The sequence below is a fragment of the Pan troglodytes genome, chromosome 1, assembly GCF_028858775.2.
Source record: "Pan troglodytes isolate AG18354 chromosome 1, NHGRI_mPanTro3-v2.0_pri, whole genome shotgun sequence".
In the NCBI taxonomy this organism is placed as follows: domain Eukaryota; kingdom Metazoa; phylum Chordata; class Mammalia; order Primates; family Hominidae; genus Pan; species Pan troglodytes.
Window position 1 is genome coordinate 67,541,529 of NC_072398.2, and position 23,328 is coordinate 67,564,856.

The window sequence follows — 23,328 nt, forward strand, 5'->3', positions numbered from 1 at the left end:
GAGAGGACAAAAGTCAGAAGATATCCCAGGTCCTCTGGCATTGGTCCTGTCACTGTGGCTTCTTTATCTGATTTGAGTGTTGTGATTTCCCAAAACATCAAAGATATTCCAGTGCAGATGATAAACCAAAGCTGTACTCATCAGTCAAATACTATATATATATATATATTTTGTAATTGACTCCACTACTCTGCTGCCCCATGAGTGCACAAAATCCTGTTTCCTCTTGTGGACAGACAATGGGGCTTAAGGTGGAAGGCAGTGAAGAGTGGAGGTTCTCAGGAATCCCTTTTAAAAGAGCTCTCCAGAAGTGTAAATGGGGCCCCTAGTACCTGGCACCTTAAAGGAGAAAGGATCCTGTTCAATCCTTCCCTCTCTTTGGGAGGGAACTGAGGTGTAATTGAGGGCACACATGTCAATCAACAGGGAAAGCTGCAGCTGAAGCTTCGCTGTGGCCAAACAGCTGACATCTAACTGCAACATAGGGAACTGGAGGCAGGCAAAGGTCTGTAAATCTACGCATATTGTTTTCAACAGGCATGGAATGAGGACCAGCTAAGGAGAGGATGGTTAAGGGAAAGTTAGTACATCCAACCCTTCCCTCCCACCAAAAGGGTTGGGCAAACTAACTTTCAAGTCAGTTTCTGAGCCTTGTCCCTAAAGGAAGGTAAAAAGATAAAGTAGCATCTAAGCACCCAGTGGGTAAATGATGCCTTTGATGTGTTGTCAAGAGCTCTGACTCTTTGTCCAACAGGCTACAATCCAGTATCATGGGCTCCCCTTGAGTTCACCAGCTTTCACATTTCTACATGGGCTGTCCAGAGGCTCACTTTATTTTATTTTCTTTTTAGAGATGGAGTCTCACTATGTTGCCCAGGCTGACCTATGATTCATAGGTCAATCATAGCACACTGCAGCCTTGAACTCCTGGACTCAAGAGATCCTCCTGCCTCAGCCTTCCAGGTAGCTGGGACTACAGGTGTGAGCCACCAAGCCAGGCTCAGCAGTTCACTTTAAATTATCCACTCTCTCCTCAATCCTCCCAGAGATCTCTGCTTGTATATCTCCCAATTATTCGTTATATTTAGTTTGCCCTATTGTTACAAGTATATGTATGTACCCATGCACCTGACTTATTGCCCCTTCTTGACCTAAGTCCATAAATTAACTACTTCCTGAGAGCCCACTGTGTGTCAATCACTTTATGTTAGGCAAACGTTGAATAACGCATGACCTCATGGAAATTCACATAGTAGGCTTGCAGCCTGAAGGCAGAAGTGTGCCTTTTTCTTCAGTACTCTCCCATTTATGTGCCATGTCAACCTCTTACTGCCTGGCAATTACATTGATGTAGAACAGTGGTTCTCAAACTTCAGCGTGGCCTCAGAATCACATGGGAGCTTGCTGAAAATACAGATTCCTTCCTCCTACCTCTAGAGATGCTGGCCCACCAGATCTGGGGCAGGGCCCGGGAATCTGCAATTACAATAATTACCCCTGGATGATTCCAAGATGGACCACACTCTGAAGGGCATGAAAAAAATTGCTCGTAAGTCTTCGAGTGAATAATGAATTGAGGAACAGTGAATAAAGACTTATTGGCTTTCCTAGTGTGCCATATACTGGCACTGTGCCATCCCCACCTGGCTGAGATTCTGTCAGCATTTGGATTCCAGAGTGAAAAGTACCTGAAACAGCCATTGAGTCACCAACGCACCACCTCCAGCTAATTTCTGCCCCTCAGTCCTAAGGCCTGGTGTTGCCTGAGAACAGAAAGATCATAGCCCAAAGCTGCGTGACACATCAGGCAGCTGAGGCCTTTGGCCATGGATTAGAAATTAAACCGCATATTAGAGTAAATGAAACAAAAAGGAAAGGAACCCTGAGCCAGCCTAATGGCTATGCACAGACAAAAGACTAGGAGACTGGCCTGGTTCGTGGTGTGAAATTCAGGCACCAGATCAGGAGGCACACTTAGCACATTTGGAATAAATCCCAAACATGATGGCATCCTGGTTTGACAAACCAAGACAGAAATGCAATGAGTAGGAATAACTTCAGGGTGGAGACAGCTATGGATGGGAAAATAGTTAAGTGTGAGAAAGAAAGAAAACGCCGGTTTCTTCCCAGGGAGGGAGCGGTGGGGAGAAGGCTGTGGACCACAGGCCCCCAGCCCAGCAGACAGAGGCCAAGAAGAAGGCACTGTAGGGTTTAGAGAGGACAAGTATTAACAGAACAGGCTGCCAAAGTCAGCATCATAAGCTGCAACGTTAAGTGTGTTTAAAAAAAGAGACAGACACTCTGAGGAGGAAACCAAGATGACAGAGTACAATGCTAGTGAGGTAGGTGGGCGGGCCTGGTGGGTTTCAGTCCCCAAATGTTCCCCAAGTTCACATTCTGAATTGAGCTGAAACAGGACCAGACACCCTGGGAGTGGTGCCACAGAGGGCCCAGCGGTGCGCCGGCGCCCAGAGTCACAGCTTACTCTGCACATGTGCGGCACATGCACACACTCACTCTCCTTCCACTGGGGGCAGTGCGAGCATCAAATTAGAAATCAGAACATTTGGTTTCAAAACCCACTCCCTACTTCTATGCAGTGAGACAGGTTTCTCAACTTACTCCACAGACTGAATTTGTCCAGCAGATTCAAGAGTATATTTCTTTCTTTCTTTCTTTCTTTCTTTCTTTCTTGAGACGGAGTCTCGCTCTTTCACCCAGGCCGGACTGCAGTGGCGCTATCTCGGCTCACTGCAAGCTCCGCCTCCCGGGTTCACACCATTCTCCTGCCTCAGCCTCCTGAGTAGCTGGGACTACAGGCGCCCGCCACTGCGCCCGGCTATTTTTTTATATTTTTAGTAGAGACGGGGTTTCACCGTGTTAGCCAGGATGGTCTCGATCTCCTGACCTAGTGATCCGCCCGCCTCGGCCTCCCAAAGTGCTGGGATTACAGGCGTGAGCCACCGCGCCCGGCCCTAAGAGTCACATTTCAAAAACGGTCTATAATCCACGTACTCTCCTCCCTTTTCACGGTTTCTCCCCCACCTCTTTGCTCTTTATCCAGCTCAAATTCCATGGCTATGTTATAGTCACTCTCTTGATCTTCTCTCATTTTATTGTGCTCAACTGGCAAAACTATTCTCATAAAAGCCAAATCTCCACCTACTTCCCATATTCAGTGGCTGAATGTGACCAGAGGAAAACACACCAGGCTCACTGGTCTCACTTGAACTTCATCACAACTAACTCCAAGTGAGTCCATAAAGCTGTCCAGCAACCCAATGCATTTCCTACTCCACTTACTCCCTCAGTCTTCTGGAAAACTATGTTATACCTTCTCCTCAAACTTTCAACATTTTCCTCCTCCCACCCTCTGCTGATGACCTTACTTCCTCTTTCATTGAGAAAATAGAAGCAATAGGAAGAGAATTTCTACAAGATTCCAACACCACATCTACCCACGTACCAGCCTTTGCAGCCACTTGTTCTTCCTCTACTCCTAGTACTATGAATGGATGATTAGAGCTCCTATCTATGCCAATCCCTACATCTGTGGTCTAGACCTCCCCACACCACACACACACACCTGTTCAAGGAAATCACTCCACCAATTCTCCTCCCTCTCCTTCATCAACAATAATTTTTATCTCAAATGGATCATTCCCATCAGCATGTAAGTGGTATTTCTTCCACGCTGTTTCCATTGCTCTCTGAAATCCTTCCTACTCCACTCAAACTGCTCCTGGCATTCAGTGGTTCTTAGCCTTCACCTTCCTTGACCCATCTGAAGCATTTGATTCAAATGAGCAAAGCATATAGATAAGAGTTTTTGAAAGAGTAAATATGAATGTGAATTCAAGAGAATCTGTGGATGAATTTATACAAATGACCAAGAAATTATTTGCAAGATACTCTAGTAATAACCTTTTTTAACTGAATAATCATATGATAGGAAAAACACTTCTTCAGAGAACTGACTTGATCATCCTCTACTTTCTCCCTCTGCAGCGCGCTCTTCACTTGGCCCCAGGACACCAGGTTTCTAATTTTCCTCTCACCTCCCTACTGCTCCTTCTCAGTCTTCTTTGCTGATAACCGTTTTCCTCTTCACCTTAACATGAGAACTCAGTCCTGGAATCTCCTCTCTTCCCTGTCTATATTCACTTCCTTGGTGGTTTCGGCCAGTCTTAATACTTTACCATCTATACACTGAAAACTCCCAAATTTATTTCTCCAGCCAAGCCTTCTACCATGAACTCATTTATTCACCCCCTTCCCTATACTACCGTATCAAATGAGCATGGCAAATTTAACACATCCAAACTCAATTCTCCTCTTCCTCCCAACATACTTTACCTGTGTTCTTCCCCAGCTTAGTTAATGGCAACTCCACTCTTCTTGCTGCTTTCTCCCAAACTCATATTCAATCCATCGAAGAATCCCATGAGCTTTACTTAAAAATATATGCAGAATCCAACCACTTTTCACCTCCTCCACTGCTACCTCCCTGGCCCAAGCCTCTATCATTTTTTTTATATCCTTGCTATAACCTTGATTTGAATCCCTGTTTCTACTTTTGCTCTACCAAAGGAGGTGGAGTGATCCTTTTTCAAACACAAGTCAGGTCATGTCACTCCTTTCCTCAAAACCCTCCATTGCTTTCCCATCTCACTCAGAGTAAAAACCAGAGTCTGTATAATGGCCTTCAGGGCTCCACATGATCTGACTGACTATTCCATCTCCTACTTTCCACCTCACTCACTGCAGTTCAACCCACTGTGCTCTTTGCTGTTCTTCAAATACACCCAGCCCGTCCCCATCTCAGGATCTCTGCACTTGCTGGCCCAGCTATCTGGGACTCAGGAGACTCTTCCCCCAGATAACCACATGGCCCACTCCCTCACCCACCCACTTCAAGTCTTTGTTCGAATGCCATCTTCTCAATGTGGTCCTCCTGACATCTCCATTTAAAATTGCAACCAAGTTCTCCCTTTCCCCACATTTTTTTCTCCACAGCATCTATCACTATCTGATATACCATATGTTTTCCTTATGTTCTATATGCATTTTCCCACTAGAATATAAGTTCCATGAGGGCCGGGACTTTCCTATGTTTTACTCTCTACTGTATCACCAACATCTAGAACAGTATTTGGCACATAATAGCCACTTAAAAATTATTTGGTGAGTGAATGAGTTAGTGAATGAATCTATACTTATGTATGAATGTAAACAGAGGGGAAAAGCCTTTACTATGAGTTCAGGAAATAGTTTCCCTCTCCCTCTACTCTCTCCTCTCCATGAAAAGCCTGACAAGCAAGGTGTTCTGCCAATTAAAAAGAAGTTATCATAGCTCCTCACTAAGCACATACACCTCACCTCCCAGCCGTCATGGGAAAAAGAAAGTAACTTCCAAGATCCGCTTACCAATCCCTTTATGGATAAGTAACAAATGAACAGATACTAGTATCCAATTCCAAGTATCACCTATATTACAGGATCCCAGACTCATGCAAGGACATAAGAACAGGGCAGTCCAGATGGGGTTGTTTGAGGGCCGGGCGGGGGGGACCAGTTTATTCCAGAGCATGAGTGATCCTGGATACCAATTACAATTACAGTAACACTTACAGTATCTACAATACCAGTCACAATTACAGTGTCTACAAATTTTAGGAACTATACACCTGATCCTAGGTCAGTTGGTTCATCTTATCACTCTAGCACCATAAGATAATCATAGACTCCTGCCACCTATTTGTCAAATTAGTTTTGAGTAGTTCTACTATAATGTGGAGGAGGTGGTAGGAAAAGACTGAAGCAAAGATGGAAGCCACATTCCCTAGTCTCATGGATCTCAGAACCCAAAGCATTCTCTGTAGATACCACAAAATGAGAGGAACTTCATAAAGAGAATGGTAGTTTTTCATCAACTGCGAGATGGATGTTATGCCTCACCATGCTCATAGATGAACATAAAGCAAAATCTCAATGAGACAGAAAGTGAATAGCTGTTAACCATTTAATAAATCCTGACTATATGCAGCTGTGAAAAGGCAACTTAAAAGACAGCCACAGTCATTGTTGATAGACCAAAAGATTTCTGAGGAGTTGGGAAGACTCTCAGAAAGCATCCAGACTTTAAGTTGCCGCTTCTTGCCAAAAGCCAATGAAGTCCATAAAACCCCTTCCACCATAGCAGCTTGCAGCATCTTAAGTAGTCACAACAGATGCGGAAAGCATACCTGCAAAGCTGCAGAAACAGTACACCTCCAAGAAATTTCTGCCTCTACATGAGTTTATCAACAGTAAGTAAGAAGAGAAATAACTCCAACTACAGAAATACAAATGAAACATACTAGACTTCAGGAGCAAAGATGTGAGTAACTGCAGACAGGGACTGGGAACCTCTGCAATCTGGGAATTAGTCCTGATACAATAAAAGAGATAACTGAATCAGCAGATAACATAAAACTATAATGACAAAGAGAAATAAGACTCAGATCAGAATCAGAAGAAAGTCACTTCTCTCAGCCACCTCCAGCCCAGGTGAAGAGGGTTAGCGAGCCACAGTAACATTTGTTGAATGAAGAGCATTGATCAGAAGGAGAACACATTGTACTGTGGAAGACATACTTATCAGGTTAGGAGAAATAAGTAAAGAAGAGAGTTTGCAAGTCGAGGAGACCTTTGGGAGAGACAGTGCAAACAGGTAGCAATAGCCAGAACTGTCGACAGTTTTGCATTCCTTCCACCAGAGGAGGGAGGGAAGCCAAGAATATAGTTGGAGTTTGACCAAGCAGTTGACATTTGGATAGAGACTAAATGAAGCACAGGTGACTCCAGGTTGCCCTGACAATGGGAACCCTCCCCCTTACAATTCATTATAATGAGAAAAGCCACAAGCAAATGAAATTAATAGTAATCATTGGCAGAGCAACACAAGGTCATAGGGAGGCATCTAGGAAGAGTCTGTGCTACAGAAAAGGGAGGCAAACATGAGGGAAGCACTTACATTGCATATAAAAAGGTTAAACTGAGCCCACATGCTTGAGAGCTTCTTCCTACTGGGTAAACCTGAAGATTCTCCTACTGGTTTGGATGTAACTAACAACAATAAATCTTACATGTTCGTTGCACCACTGAATAGAAGGTGCATAGGGCTGGGAAATAGGGGATCCCCCTCTTTTAGTGCTCTTCATGAACAAATCGAGCAGCTGGGTGAACTGGGCCTTCCCAGAATGAGGAGTGGTAGAAAGGAAAATCAATACAGTTATATTTATATTTGCATCTTATTGGTGGTGGTTGTGGTGATGCTTAGTCATTTTTCTATATGCAGAAACACACACATATATATGTATACATGTATTTATAATACTAAGCTGACTAGTCATTCATAGTTAACCTCGTGGTACGCAACCAGTGTATATAAGTGTGTGTGTGTGTGTGTGTGTGTAGGAACAGTCCAAACAGGTAGCAGACAGTCCAAACAGGTAGACAGTCTTTGGGTGACAGTCCCCCTAGCCCTAAATCCAGCCATCAGAATAGCAGGAGGCCTTCAGTAAACTCAAGTTCAATGACAGGCTGGAAGTCAGAGTATGTCAGTCTGTGGGCCCTGGACACCCATGCAATAAAAGGTTTCAAAGTATCTGCAACTTGATCTCCTCCCCTCCCTCCTTCCCTCCTTAGTGAGCAAAACTAGAGAGAGGAGCAAGATCTCTGCCTGCGTGTAACTTCTAAACCTGTGGTTGACAGGTAACTGGAGAGAGACAGGGATTTGAAGAGAGCACTATGATAGCAGGAATCATGGCACTTTTTTCTCCCTATTTCCCTAGTGCCTAGGACAGTGCTTGGCATGTAATAGATGCTCAGTTAATAAACACTGAAAGAATGAAGGAATGAACAAAGAAACTAATGAATAAAAAATGAGTGGTTCTTCAGCTGTGCTCCTTCTCCTCTCAGTACCATCTGAATCTTGGCTAAAGAGGACCAACAATCACGCCTGTATCCTCAAATGCAACACTTCTCCTTTCAGGCTTTCAATGCATTTATCACATCACTTAGGTGAGTCTACACATGTAATTGAAATGCATCACTCTCAAAGCCCTCCATGTGACACCAGCCACTGCAGGGCCAGTGCTGCAATTCCTAGAGGTGCCTGGCTAATTTGAGTGGCATGGCCTCAAGACAACCTTTACATCTCAAATGAGCAGTGACTGCACTCATCAACCTTGCCTCCCCCTCCCCTCCTTCCTGCTGCCTCCCACAGCTGGTGAGAACTGCAGAGTGTCCTCCAGGGCTTTCTGGGTCACGCTTCATCCCTGGGCTTGCTGGGTGTAAGCTGGTCCTTGGGACTTCTTCACTGCCCTTTAGAGCTTTAGCATAATAGCCAGTGACTCTTTTCTGCAAACCTTCAGTCCTGCCTTGCTCATCCTATGTGGGAATGGATCCAGGTTAGCAATGGACCTCTACTAAGTACTTCCTTGTACAGGCCTTACACAATCCTTGCTCTTTGGGCATTATAGTCTAGTCGAGTTTCTTCTGAGACACAGCATTTCCTTTCCCTCCAGTGTAAATTATATCCAAAGCTCTTTCTAAAGGGTGCTTTGTATAAGCCACCTTATGTTCCACCTAATAAGTTTTATACAGATAGAATCAGGCTAAAAAGATCTAGAGAAGAACTGAAGGAAACAGAGGGCACCTTAAGGTAAAGGCAGATGGTGGGAGTGTACATAAGAGACATGATCATTCCAAAGTTACTGTTTTGGGGTGGGCTGGCTGAATGCAGGTAAGGGTACAGTCCTTCAAAAGCACCTGCCCAAACTGCTTTACCCACCTAGGATCCATGTACATCAAACCACATACCTCAACTCACTCTCATTTTTGAGCATACAGTCTGCACCAAGCCTTTGATAACTTATTAAAATTAGACTCTGGAAGATGGAAGAGACTTCATGATCACCCTACCTTCTGTCCCCATGCAGGAATCCCCAACATCCCTGACAGGCAGCTAGACCAACTCAGAACCTTCTCAACATGTCTGATCATGTGAATCACCAGGGCACTTGAAAAAAGCACAGCTCACTAGCTATACAAAGCTACACAAAATTAGAATCTCCAGAGAAGGGGTCTGTGAATCTGAATTTTCAACAAGCACCCCTGGTGAATCTCACAATTAAGCATGCTTTTTATATGTGTGTAATGCAGTAGTTCTTGACAGTGGCTACATACGAGAATCAGATAGGAAGCTTTTTAGAAAAGTCAATGACTTTTCTAAAATGACCTTCACCCCTAAATATTCCTACTTAATTGGTTTGGGATGGAGCCCAGTTGGTATAATTTTTTTTCTTTTCTTTTTGTTCTTTTTTAGTAAATTATCCCAGATCCTGAGGGGGTGATAAAATTTTTTAAGCTTCCAGCTAATTCTACTGGGCAGCCAGTATCATACATTAGTACCCTTCACTATACCCTACCACCACGTCCAACCAACATATTCTGTAACTATTAAGTTGATCTGACTTAACTAATTTGTTCACCTATCCAACATAGGATGTAATTTCCTAATCGTATTAAGAAGCTGTGTACTTGTACGTAGCAAGAGGCCAGACAAAAGAGGGTTATGAACTGCTAAGGCTTATCGCAGTTGAGTCTTCACCTCCCATTCCCAATACACCTATATCCATAGCCCTCCCTGTCCCCGGACTAGCCAGGCCAAACAACCACAGAAGCCTCCATCCAGGGTTCTTCCCTCCTCCTTCCAGGTCCCCACCAGCTCTACTCACATTGTACAGCACGGTGGTCCACCCTTCCATGGTGATGCACTGGAAGACAGTCAGCACAGCAAAAAGGATGTTATCAAACTGGGTGATCCCATCATTGGGGCCGATCCAGTCCTTGCATTCATAACCAGCTGGGCAGCCCTGCACACCACATGGGTGAGGGGGGTCAAATCCTTCTAGAATACCTGCAGACACATTTGGAGGGTAGGGGATAAATCACATGGTGTTTCGCATGAGCTGGAAATGACCCCAGGAAGCCACAGGCAAGCAATTCCATTCCCCCACGGAAAGAGGCCTGCCCTTTTTTGTCTCAGGCTCCCTCTCCTCCCTGGCCTCTCTGCACCTCCCAGCTCACATATCATGTGTTCAATCCAATGTTTCCCAGTCTCCTGAAAAATGGAGCCTCTCCTCCACATGGTCCCCTACTCTCTGCAAGCTTCATCCTCTACCCTCACCTGAAGTACCACAGGAATTAAGAGGACTGAATCACACGGCACACTTTGAGGAAAAGGCAAAGTGAGGTTTTCTGGCTTCAGACTCCAGGATGAGCCCTGAGTTCTTCCTGTGTTTCTTGGGGACAGTTATAAACTATGGTCCTTTTAGGGGGGTTTAACTCCTTGTTTTTCCAGCATGGATTCCTGGTTTTGAATAAAAGATAAAAATAAAAAATAGAAATCCAAGGTGGAAGGTGTTCTTTTAAGGTTCTTTTCATAAAAAGCATGGTACTTATTTGGAATTCTTCAGCCTGCCTCCCATCTCCTTTCCTCCTAGGATACTCAACTCAACTTGAAAAGAACAAATGAAATACAAAGATATGAGAATTTCGGGTTGTGTACCCTAACAATCTCCCAAGCACACTTGCAAACCAAGCTCAGAGCTCCCTCAGTTCTTCCACACCACGTGTGGGTCAAAACAGAGAGCGAGAAGATGGTGAGAAGGATCATGAAGGGAAAATGTCTCCACAGATCCAGAGGGACCCAACTCTGACTCTGGACTCCTAGATCTCACCAGCCTGTGGGCCAGAGAGGCCACTATACAAAAAGTACTTATTTATTCAGTCAGAGGCTGCTGTACAAAGAGTCAAGGGGTATTGATTCAGATATTCAGAGAGGCTGCACTTTTTTTTTTTGTAGACAGAGAGATAGGGACAGAGAGACACTAGTTGTCCAGGCTGGCCTCAAACTCCTGGGCTTCAACAATCCTCTTGCCTAAGCCTCCAGGGAGTAGCTGGAACTACAGGTGGGTGCCACTATGCCTGGCTCAGACAGATGACTTTTCAAGTTCATTCCCATGGCCCTTGACCATGGGATAGGGGAGCCAAGACCATCTATTTGAAATCTTCCAACTACATATTTGCTTTGCAATATTAATGTCAAGTGAGGATATCTAGTCTCGGTTGACTGTGCCTCAAAAGGCTGCTGACTAGAAGCTTCTGATTCTAATTCCAGGGTCAGAATAGGACATACTTTTCCAATGAGCCTCCAAGTGCCCTGAAATTACCCCAGTTAACAGAGGGGAGAAGGGAAAAGGAGAAGACAGAAAAGAACGACCCTACCTGAATTGTTCATGAAGCATGCTCGATGTAACTTGCCACTGTAGAACTCCAAACCAATGATAGCAAACATCAGGATGGCAAAGAAGAGCAGAAGGCCAATCTGCAGAAGAGGTACCATGGCCTTCATGATGGACTTCAACACAATCTGCAGGCCTAGAAGGAAGGACAGAGAATGACCAATGCAGCCGTCCCTCAGCACCATCTGATAGGGGAGGATTAGTTTCATTCCCTCATTGGTTTCATCCATGCTGCCTTCTACTTCTGATAGATTAAATTTATTAGAATGTGCTCCTTTCCTAAAGGAAATTAGGCCCAGCTCTGCTAGGCTGTAAATCCTTCAAGAGCTGGGACAAAGTTCATCTTCCCATTCACACTATCTCAGACCCAGTTCTCAGTCCCTGTTGGGGAAGCACAATTAGTACAAGCACTATTCAGAAAATGCCATATCCTTTGACCCACACATTGCATTTCTAGGATTCTAGCCAAGAAAACAGTCAGAGATTTGAATAAAGATTTAAGTAAAAAGGTGTTTGTTGCAGCACATTTATAGTTGGAGAAAAACTGGAAATAGCCTATTTTTATTTTTTATGCCATCCAGCAACATAAAACATAAAAATGGCTAAATAAATCATAACACATATAAGAATTTTTTTGTTTTGAGACAGAGTGTCGGTCTGTCGCCAAGGCTGGAGTGCAGTGGCGTGATCTTGGCTCACTGCAGCCTTGGCCTCCCAGGCCCAAGTGATCCTCCCACCTCAGCTTCCTGAGTAGCTGGGACTACAAGAGTGAGCTGCCATGCTCAGCTACCTTTTTTTTTACTTTTTTGTATTTTTTGTGGAGATGGGGTTTCACCATGTTGCCCAGGCTGGTCTCAAACTCCTCCTGAACTCAAGCGATCCACCTGCCTCAGCCTCCCAAAGTGTTGGGGTTACAGGTGTGAGCCACCATGCTCAGCTGATTTTTTACTTTTTGTGGAGATGGGGTTTCACCATGTTGCCCAGACTGGTCTCGAACTCTTCCTGAACTCAAGCAATCCACCCACCTCAGCCTCCCAAGTGCTAGGATTACAGGTGTGAGCCACCGCACTCAGCCAAGAATTTTTAAGGTTAGGAAAATAAAATACTTATTTCAGGATATAAAACTACAATCTACATAATGATTTCAATTATATTAAAATGCACAGGGGAAAAATGAAAAATATTGAAATTTTAACAAAAGTGATTTCTGAGTGATAAGATAAAGAGCACTTTTCTTTTTTGTTGTTTTCTTTACTTTCCACATTTTCTGTAAAGATTTTCTATTATCTTTTATATTTGCAAAAAGTTAAATGTAAAGTAAAATGTTACACCAGATTGCTCCATCTCCACTATTTATTACCACTGAGGCTTCCTCCCAGGAGGAATATTGTTTGTTTATCCCAAATTCCCTTAGACCTGGATCCAGCTGAGGACACATGAAGAAAGTTCTTAGCAGAGCAGAAAGAATGGCAGATGCTCACTAGGTATCCCTGACACGAGCTTCAAGGGCCGCAGGACACGCACAGCCCGGAGGGTCCTCAGGTCCACATGAGTATTGAAGTGGGTTCCTGCAGTGGCCAGGATGCTGCAGACAGAGACACAGAAGGGTCAAGGTTACCAGTCTGGTTTTCCCCTCTTGTTCCATGCAGGAAGCGGGGCTGAGGCAAGCTCAGCCTGGAAAGCACACAGCGCCGACGCCAGCTGTATGTGGGTGCACCTGAGCTTGGGTGAATCACCAGTGGCTCCAAGTGGAATTAAATTTAGCCATCTGGGTTTTACTTTGCAAAGAAGGAAAACTTATCATCATACCAGAACCCTAGTTCCAAATCCCAAGCAAAACACAAGGTCCACAACATCTGTCCCATTCCTGTCCCCAAACCTTGTCCCCTTTCTCCTCTCTGCCCTGTTTCAACTCCTTCCCCTCTTTCCAACCCACTAGGCCCTTGTATTTTTTTATTTCAAAATTTTCTTAGGTTCCCCTGTCTATCTCCTTCAGGAAATTTCTCTGGATTAACTGCAGTAAAAAAGTAACTCACTCATCTCTACCTTGACAGAATTTTTACCAAACAAATCAATTATGCTGATGCTTGCAACTGGAGAAGATTTTCAATGGTCTTCACATAGTATCAGTATTTTTATAATTGCACAAACCACTCTTTGACCATAATTGGATTTCTTCCTATTTTTCCATGTTCCACAGCCAAATCCAGAAATACACACACATACAAATCCATAATTCTATTAGATTGTGTCCACCAAGGAGACAACTTATTTCCTATAATCTCATGACATTGCAGGGACTTTGGAGAGACAAGGACATATATGTATTTATGAAAGACACAGCAGAAGATTAAGAGCAGAAGAACTGAGTTTAAGTCTGACTCACTCTGTTGAGAATGGGGTGACTCAACACAAGTCTCTCAACCTCTATGAACCCCACTTCTGTCATCTCTAAAATAAGGGGGTATCGTGGTCTAGTTATAAAAATAAAATGACATGGTATTTAATATTAAGAGTATTCTATAAACTGTAATGTACACACAGACATTGTGGCTAATGCAAAGCTTACTAATATTAATAAAATGTTAATTTAAAACTTGCTCATTTTATTCTTCTTCCTGTGAAGAATGAAAGGAAGTTTCTCCCCCATAATCCCTCCAGAACAATCTCAGCTACTCAGAACCATCAGGAAATGAGGCATTCAGAAAACTGGGTTCCTCTATAGTCAAATGGTGGCAAGAATGGCTTGTTTTGTTTATTTCTGATGGAACCTCTCTGAAATAGTTCAAGTATTAAAGAAGGTACCTGAAGTTCCTTCAATATTTGACGTGTCTTCAATCTCAGAAAAAGAACTGTATGGAAAGTGCATGCCCTATGGCCCTCAGAAGCAGACGTACAATCATTAGGTACAAATCATACAGACCAGGACAACAGAATCGCAAGCGGTAACTAACACAATTAGTACTGCCAACAGCCAAGCGGACAGCTTCATGTGCTGGCACCCTTCCCAAAACTCCAAGTAACCGGGAGCTACCTGTAGAGCATCATTAGGAAGTAAAGAGGGATCCTACATGGGGTAAAGGTTATTTAAACAACCAATAGAGATTCCTGTCAACTTTAAGATTCTCTGAGTCTACGTTCATACTACCTAAAAATAAGAAGCAGAAAGAAATCCTACTCATAAAGAATCTCAAGAGCTAGACAAGGTTTCTGAATCTTCCCCATCTCTCCTGAGTCACACTTCCATGCCATCGTCAGAAACGGGGGGACTTGGGGCAGTGGAGTCTTCCACACTCCTTTTGACTCTATATTCCAAGGCCAAGGAAGGACATTAAGGAGGGGGTCATATAATTTCTAATAAGTAGGGAAGGACTAAAGAGAAAAAAGAACGAGAAGCAACATAGAAAATAGAACTGAAAAATACGACAGAAATAGAAAAAGAGAAAGAGAGAGATAAAGAGAAACTTCAAGGATAGGTGTGGAGATAGAGAACCACAAAAAAGAAGGAATCATTGTTTGGCTGGTTCTTGTAATAAAGGTAAGGTGCACAGCACAGTCTCCTGTGCTACCGAGGTGGGAGACTCTCCTTTCATGATGATGTCTTTCAAACACAGTATGCAGAATATGAGTTAGAAATTAGACTTGTTTCCTAGGATACTCAGATACACATGACACACTCTTTTCATATCATAAAGAGCCCTGTTGGAAATGAAAATTTCCTCTCCAACCCTGAGTTTAACAGTTATGTTTCAGAACATGGTGATAGAGGCAGAAAGATAAAATTAAAAGGCAAAGATGGCTCAAATGTAGAGGGGAAAAATGGTAGAGGGAAAGAAGAATAAGATGATAGAAGAGTGAGCAGTAAAAGAAAATGTAGGGATATAAACAAGAAAGGAAATAAATAAGAACTGGGGGGAGAAGCAAATGTCAGAGAAATGGGAAAGAGAACAAAAGCAAAGCTAACTTGAAAGAGGGAAGGAAAAAGATGGCATTTGTTGCAGGGGTCTCACAGAGCCAGCTATGAGGTATGCGCATGTCACCAAGTTAGTCTTTGGCTGAAACTACCTGCTCCCCAAATTCTCCCAACCACACTGCAGCCAGGGCCATGCAGCCTGTGGCCTTGTGCTGTCCTGGGCCTCCAAGTGTTCTTTTCTGTCCTCCAGTGCAGGAGGGCTACCAACTGGGTCTTTAATTGAGGCACATTGGCCACTGGAAGCTTCCTAACTCCCACCGTTCCAATACTCCTTGAGGCAGGAATGACAGCCGGCTCCCTGTTCACCTGTTAGAAAGTAAGCAGGGACAATGGGATTCTTTTTTTTTGAGACAGAGTCTTGCTCTGTCGTCCAGGCTGGAGTGCAATGGCACGATCTCAACTCACTGCAACCTCCGCTTCCTGAGTTCAAGCGATTCTCTTGCCTCAGCCTCCCGAGTAGCTGGGATTACAGGCATATGCCACCACACCTGGCTGATTTTTGTATTTTTAGTAGAGACGGGGTTTCACCATGCTGTCCAGGCTGGTCTCGAACTCCTGACCTCATGATCTGCCTGCCTCGGCCTCCCAAAGTGCTGGGATTACAGGTGTCAGCCACCATACCTGGCCAACAATGGAATTCTTAGAGGAAAAAGACAATAAAGGAAAATAGCCCTATTCTGTGCTCCCATAATGTGTCCACCTCCATCACTGCCCTAACCACATCCTAGAGAAATTCTGTTTTCTCATCTGTCTCTCCCACTAAATCTGAAACACCTCTAATGGAGGCACCATTTTACTCATCTCTACCCCCAAAACCTAGCCCAGTGACTGGCAAGTAAGAGGCACTCAATAAAGGCTTGATGAATTGAACTTGAATTGCACTGATTAAATTAATAAATTTGTTGAAGCAGAGGTCAAAAGGAGAGAACATCAAGGAAATCCTAGAACTTACTGAGAATAGGGTAGCAAGCTGGGATACTATTCAAACATACATGTGTTTGAGTACACAGGAGAATACTGGGAATCTATACTCAAGCATTTAGAGTCTAATGAGGATCTTCTAATATTCTTTTTTAAAAATTTTAAATTCTGAGGTACATGTGCAGAATGTGCAGGTTTGTTACATAGGTAAATGTGTGCCATGGTGGTTTGCTGCACCTATCAACCCGTGACCTAGGTATTAAGCCCAGCACATATTAGTTATTTCTCCTGATGCTCTCCCTTCCCCTCTCCCCACACTTACCCATGAGAGGCCCCAGTATGTGTTGTTCCCCTCCCTGTGTCCATGTGTTCTCATCATTCAGCTCCCACTTATGAGTGAGAATATGCAGTGTTTGGTTTTCTGTTTCTGTGTTAGTTTGCTGAGGATAATGGCTTCCAGTTCCATCCATGTCCCTGCAAAGGACATGATCTCATTCCTTTTTATGGTTGCATAGTATTCCATGGTGTATATGTACCACATCTTCTTTATCCAGTCTATCATTGATGGGCATTTGGGTTGATTCCACATCTTTGCTTTTGCAAATAGTGCTGCAATGAACATACATGTGTATGTATCTTGATAACAGAATGATTTATATTCCTTTGGGTATATGCCCAGTAACGGGATTGCTGGGTCAAATGGTATTTCTGGTTCTAGGTCCTTGAGGAATCACCACATTGTCTTCCACAGTGGTTGAACTAATTTACATTCCCACCAACAGTGTAAAAGCATTCCTATTTCTCTACCATCTGTTTTTTCTTGACTTTTTAATAATCGCCATTCTGACTGGTGTTGAGATGGTAATATTCTTGAAAGACTCTTACTGAGGACTGGACAGATCCTGTCCCATGGGATCTTCCCAGTTCTCAGTAAGAGAGCTAGAGAGACAGAGGAAAGAATGGAAACTCAGAAGTTAAAGACTTGCCTCCTAGCAAAGCTTAAGTATTGAAGTACACACAGCTCAGCAAAACTATGGGCCTTGTAAGTACCAGGGCTTAATCAGGAGGCTACTGGAAAAGTAAAGAGTTGAAAATGGCCCTTGATTCTCAGTCTAGTGGAAGTAGACAGACACATAAAAGAAATAATTATAACACACCATGAAGCATTATAACAGAGTTAGTTACAAAGTGCTATGAGAATGGGAAACACCGCAGTGACAAATACAAGGTGCTTGCTGTCAGTTAGCATTTTCAAATGCTATGTCATTAAATCTTCAAAATTTTCCTCATATTGCTACTGTCTCCATCTCATAAAAGAGCAAGCCAAAGCTCAGAAAAAATTAAATTGCTAATAAATGGTAAGATCAGGAGTTAAAGTCAGTTATCTTCTGATGTCAAAGCCAGTCCTTTCCCCACCCTGCCATTACGCTGTGTAATGTTTGCCCAGTGCTGGGAGGGTCCACTGTTCCTTAGTCCAGTGTGTTGCTAAAAAATATCAAGGTTTTTTAGTTTTGGTCCCCAAATGGGCAAGTGAGCATTCTTCCCTTCATTCTAAGGCCACAAATTACCAAGCGCCACAGATCACTTGCCATATCTCACTCTCAGGACCAGACTCCACGCACCTCTCCTAATTACTATGTACAAAAGTAGCTTAATGGCAGGTGATGATTGCTGCAATATTTCTATATACACACATGGAGAGACACACACCACAAAATCAGAGTGGGGCCACTGAGAATAACTCCAATTTTGAGTTAATAAAAGCCTAAGCTCTCTGCTGTCCCAAGAGGCATATATCTGTGCTCCTCAAGAGCACAAGCGTGTTTTCCATTTGTTTTGTCACTATAGGCACACAGCCCAGTGGAAAGCTCTGTATACAGGGGGGTGCTTAATGCCCACTTTGCCCCCACAACAGAGGACAGTTGGAGAGTACACTCAGCCCTCTGACCACCACCAGCACAGGTATCATGTTCTGCACACAGTCAAGTTCAATAACTATTTCCTGTTAGAGATCATGGCTCAACCCTACCTTGAATGTTTTTACTTTTAGGTGTCAGCAAATAGGAAGAGAATGGAGATTGATACAATCCTGATGATGCAGCACAAGTCTTTCTCATTGTGGCCATAGTGCAGTGGCACAGCAGAACAGAAGACAGAGGCAATGCTCTGGGCAATGAGAAACAAATCATCTCTCCCCAAGTTAGTCACCCAAAGAATTCTCCAACCTTGCATTCCCTTTGACCTTGAGGTTCTTTCCTAGCCTCCTTGTCAATCCAGGTCTATAATATCTTTTCACAGGCACATTCACTGTACAAGTCTATGCCTGAAAATACCCTGAAACAGTGGTCATAGGTTCAGGGTTGCCAGCTAAAATGCAGGACACCCAGTTAAGTTTGAATTTCAGATAAATAATTTTTAGTGCAATATTTGTACAATGCACGGAATATTCATTGTTTATCTGAAACCTAAAATTCAAATTTAACTGGATGTCTTATATTTTCATTTGCTAAATCTATCAGTTACACTTAAGTAGTAACCAGAAAAGACCAGATAAAGAGCTCCCTTCTTAGTCATTGCCCCAGCCCTAGAAAAAAATTTCCAATTTCTCTTCTGAAAGGAGACACAAGCCAGAGATCTTTCACCATTAGGTCCAGGATGTCTTCCAAGCTCCAGAAATTACCCATATCGATACCAACAAAGAACCTTGTTAAGTTTTTGAAAGACAGACTGTTCATCAGCATCTGTGAGAAAAGGCTAACACTAGCAAAGGATGTTAGATGTTTAACCAGCCCATGTGATGAGGAGGCCATGAGGAGGCAGCAAGGGACCTAATACAAGCTGAATTTCCAACACAAAGTTGAGTCAGAATATCATTCCCATGGGTAGTTGACATAAATGAGTTGCTGTGTCCATTCAAAAGCATTCCATACGTGGTTGGTTCCTTTACCTGTCATTCCACTTTACCTGTCGTGCCCCTTCCTTTAAATCTCTTGGATTCACTTCCTAGGCTCCAGCCTCCCTCCTACCTGGAATGCTTCTCCTTTGCCTTTTCTCCCCTGCCTAAACAATTTGATTCAGACCTCAGGGCCCAGATGACATTCTACTTCCTCCTTGGAAAAGGTCTAAGACCAAAAGCTAGTTGAACTAGGATTCTGAGAAAGGGATAAGGCATACGCTCTCCAGTCACACTGGCTAGTTTCAAATCCCAGTTCCATCACCTATACTAGCTGTCAGGCTTTTTGCAATTGCCACTCTGAGCTACAGTTTTCTTACCTGGAAAAAGGGGATAGTGCCTTCCTAAGAAAGTTAAAACAAGGATTAAAAAAAAATAATGCTTGTAAAGTTCTGCACATAGCACTGATTTACCATGGAGGTTCCTGGTCATAAACAACAGAAACAGATTTCAACTGTCTTAAACTGCAGACCCATCAGCTCCCTCCCTCCAAAAAGGTATACTGAGAAGATACCAGGAACTCACAGAATTGAGGGGATATTGGAAGACCAGGCTGGGAAAAGAGGAAAGCAGAAACCTTGTTGGGGCAGGGATATCCAGGTCCTAATTGAGAAATCTGTGAACGTTACCTGTTATGGCAAAAGGGACTTTGCAGATGGGATTAAGGATCTGGTGGTGGAAAGAATAGCCTGGATTATCCAGGTGGACTCGAGGCACAATCACAGGTGCCCTTACAAGAAAAAGGCAGAAGATTGACTAGACAGAGAGAAGGCAATGTAAGGACAGAAGCAAGTTATTCTGCACCTGGCTCTGAAGATAGAGGAAGGGCCCAAGGGCCAAAGAACACAAGAATGCAGCTCTAGAAGCTGGGAGAGGCAAAGAAACGAACTAAAGCCTCTGGGGAGGAGAGATGGGAAGCACAACCCTGGATTTTAGCCTACTGAAAGTGATTTTAGACTTCTGACTTCCAGAACTGTAAGAAAATACACATGTTGCTTTAAGCCACCAAATTTGTGGTCATTTGTTACAGCAGCTGTAGGAAACTAATACACTTGGCAAAGGTCAGAGATTCTGGGAAATCTGATTCTTAGGCCACTGTGGCTATTGGTATGATTATAAACATGAACTGTCTTGCTGTTGTTGCATCATCAGCTTAAGAGTAAAGTCAGAAGAAGCATGTGGTCAAGGTTAAGTCCCCCTGCACCCAAATCCCCTACCACTTCCAAGGTGAGCAAGACTCCCCGCCCAGGAACACACAATAAGATCCTCCCAAAAGGGAAAACTGGTGCCACTGGGGAAGCTGAATGAGGAAGAACTTTAAAAAAAAAAAAAAAGTATACTACAGTTTGTCTCATAGAAAATAATTAGGTATTACAGAGGAAGAAGAGAAATAATATATCAGTTTTCTTATCTATAAAATGAAATGATCAGATAAACAGACCTCTCAGACCCCTCCTGGCTCTAACTCTGTGAGCCAACACCTGCCTTGATGGTGCTATGCTTCTGTAGCTCACACCAATCTCCCTTCCTCTCAACATCCAGAGAGCTGCTCTATGTTTAACTCCCAATTACATACAGTTCTTATATCTTAGAACATGGGTCTGATCATTAATGAGTTAGATCCTCGTAACTCAGTTCAAAACCAGCTTCCTGATGGCAGAAACCATCTTTCCCATTTCCACACACTATGGATCCTTCTGGAACAATATGCAAACAGTAATGCTCTAGAAATGCCCTTCGCTCAAGGAGAAGTGGGTGTTAATACATTTCCAATTGCAGATTAGTTGGACTCATCCACAGACGCATCCACGGAGCTGTGACTGGGCCCATGACACCTAATAATTGGATATCCAAATTAAAGGGGGTGTAGCCACATGTGTAAGTAATTATGATCTATCAAAAATCTACTGAATTACACATGATGTTTTGCTCTCCATTTCTTTTAAATTACTGAAGTGTGATTTGATTTGGGAATCAATTTCTGGAGACTTTACTTCATTTTATTTTTTAAAAAGTCCCTGTGTATTAAACTGTTCACATAGAGATAAGCCAAAGAAAATCAACTTGACCAAAATATATCTGAGGGAAGAGGACGAGGCTGGGAAAGGTGTAAAAGATGTCAAGCCCAGCCCAGATGGCTGCAAGCTGCCTCTTCCTCCCCACCTACTCTGCCGGGGCCCCTTGATGCCATCAGGCTTAGCTCCATCCCAGAGCCCAAGACTTACTCTACAATCGAGATACTTCTGACCATATGCCATGCAACAGGCCCTGGCATTATAGTAGAGAACAAGATGGTGATCATGGCTGTCCTTGCGATACTTAATGAAAGAGACATACATTAAATAGGTCTCAATTATGATAAGTGAAAGGTCAGGGAAGGAAGCTTCACTGTGGAAGTGGCAGATGAGCTAAAAAGTGAAGCTGGAGTAGGTCAGAGGAAACAATGTGGGAAGAGCATCCCAGATGCAGAAAAAGGCCTGCACAGAAAGTCTTGAGGCACAAAAGAAACCAGCATATCTGAAAAACTGAAACAAGGTTGGTGTGGCTGAAACCTAATGAATCAGGGGAGAGTAGACAGTAAGGAGTCCGAAGAGGGCCAGGCACAGTGGCTCACGCCTGTAATCCCAGCACTTAATGGAGGCCAAGTTGGAGGAATTGCTTGGGCCCAGGACTTCAAGGCCAGCGTGGACAACATGACAAGAACCTATCTCTACGAATCTCTATGAAAATAAATAAAAATAAGCTGGGCATGGTGGCATGTGCCTGTAGTCCCTGCTACTTGGGAGGCTGAGGTGGGAGAATCACAACCCCAGGAGATAGAGGCTGCAGTGAATCACGATCACGCCACTGCACTCCAGTCTGAGCAGCAGAGAAAGACTCTGTCTCAAAAATAAATGAATGAATGAATGAATGAACAGATCTGGAGAGACTGGGAAATGTCACAGAAGGAAAATTTTATAGGCTGTATTAAGGTTTTGGACCAAGCCTGGCAGTGTTCAAAGAACTCCAGGCTTAAATTTGGCAATGGAACACCAGGTTAACCACACTGCTACTCTAAGCTCAAAAGAATTTTCCTGATTAACTATTGGTCTTTTACCTTCTCCCCAAGCCCCAGCCCCAGTTGCCATAACTGGGTGTTTACCTTGGTCTCTGTACCTAAACTAATGCCACTTTCTCTATCCCCACAGGCCATTCCTGGGGCGGCTGTGCTGGCTGCCTTCTCTGCAGCAGCCTTCCCTGACAACATGCATGCTGGGGAGGCCAGGCAGCTCTCCAGACTCCCCTGTGGGTGAATGTAGGTTCGTATAAGCAAATCATCCACTGTCCTGGGTAGTGACTGGTTTAGGAATGAGCAGGTAAGCAGGTAATGAAACTCAGGCCCCTGAGTTAGAACAGAAAATACACTTCGGGCTTCAATTGACCTATGTTCTAGAACAAAGGTAAAAGCATATAAAGTGGTGATTTTCAAGCCTTTTGGATCATAGCCTACATTAAGCAATGTATTTTACATCACAAGCCAGATGTGTGTGTGTGTGTGTGTGTATATATATATATACATATACATATATATACATATATATACACATATATACACACATACATAAAATTACATAATGTTTCATAAAACAGTACTCTTTATTTGTGTGATGTACTCATGTTTTCTCTTCAATTCTTCCTTACTTAAGGTTTTAATCAACTAAATGCATTTCATGACCCTCCAAAGGAGCTGATCCACAGTTTAAAAAACCCACCTCTACAGAAGACAAGGCAGACCAACATGAATGGCTGCTTTAATAGCACCATGCAGCTTCTTGGTGTTATCCCAGAATGATGAAACAGTTTGCCTTGAAAGGTTTTGCTGTGCTTTTCCAAGAACCACAAACACAGCATTCTAGAAGAGAATCTGTTCCCTCTTATGCTACCTGAAGCAACAACATCTTGCTGCCCTCCAGAATGGACAGTCTTAAAGCTCTTTCTCTCTACTCTTTCACACACACTTCGAAACTGTCATGGGGCAGTGACCTGTTTCTGATTGGTTGGTTGGTTTGGAGTTTCTTTTGTTGTTTTCCATTTGTTCATTTGTTTTACAGCTTGGTGGGGTATATTGCTCAATACATATGGCTCTGAGT

General features: G+C 43.4%; 1 protein-coding gene across 12 annotated transcripts in view; it reads right to left on the minus strand.

The window, feature by feature from the left end:
* The window catches only part of CACNA1E (calcium voltage-gated channel subunit alpha1 E), a 492,838-nt gene that overhangs the window by 218,527 nt on the left and 250,983 nt on the right, over positions 1-23,328 (minus strand). For all 12 annotated transcript variants that reach the window (XM_063795020.1, XM_063795026.1, XM_063795047.1 and 9 more), the window contains exons 6-8: positions 12,833-12,936; positions 11,335-11,487; positions 9,783-9,964 (exon numbers count right to left, since the gene is read on the minus strand). In XM_063795020.1, coding sequence (XP_063651090.1) covers positions 9,783-9,964; positions 11,335-11,487; positions 12,833-12,936 — 439 coding nt within the window. The remainder of the gene's footprint in view (positions 1-9,782; positions 9,965-11,334; positions 11,488-12,832; positions 12,937-23,328) is intronic.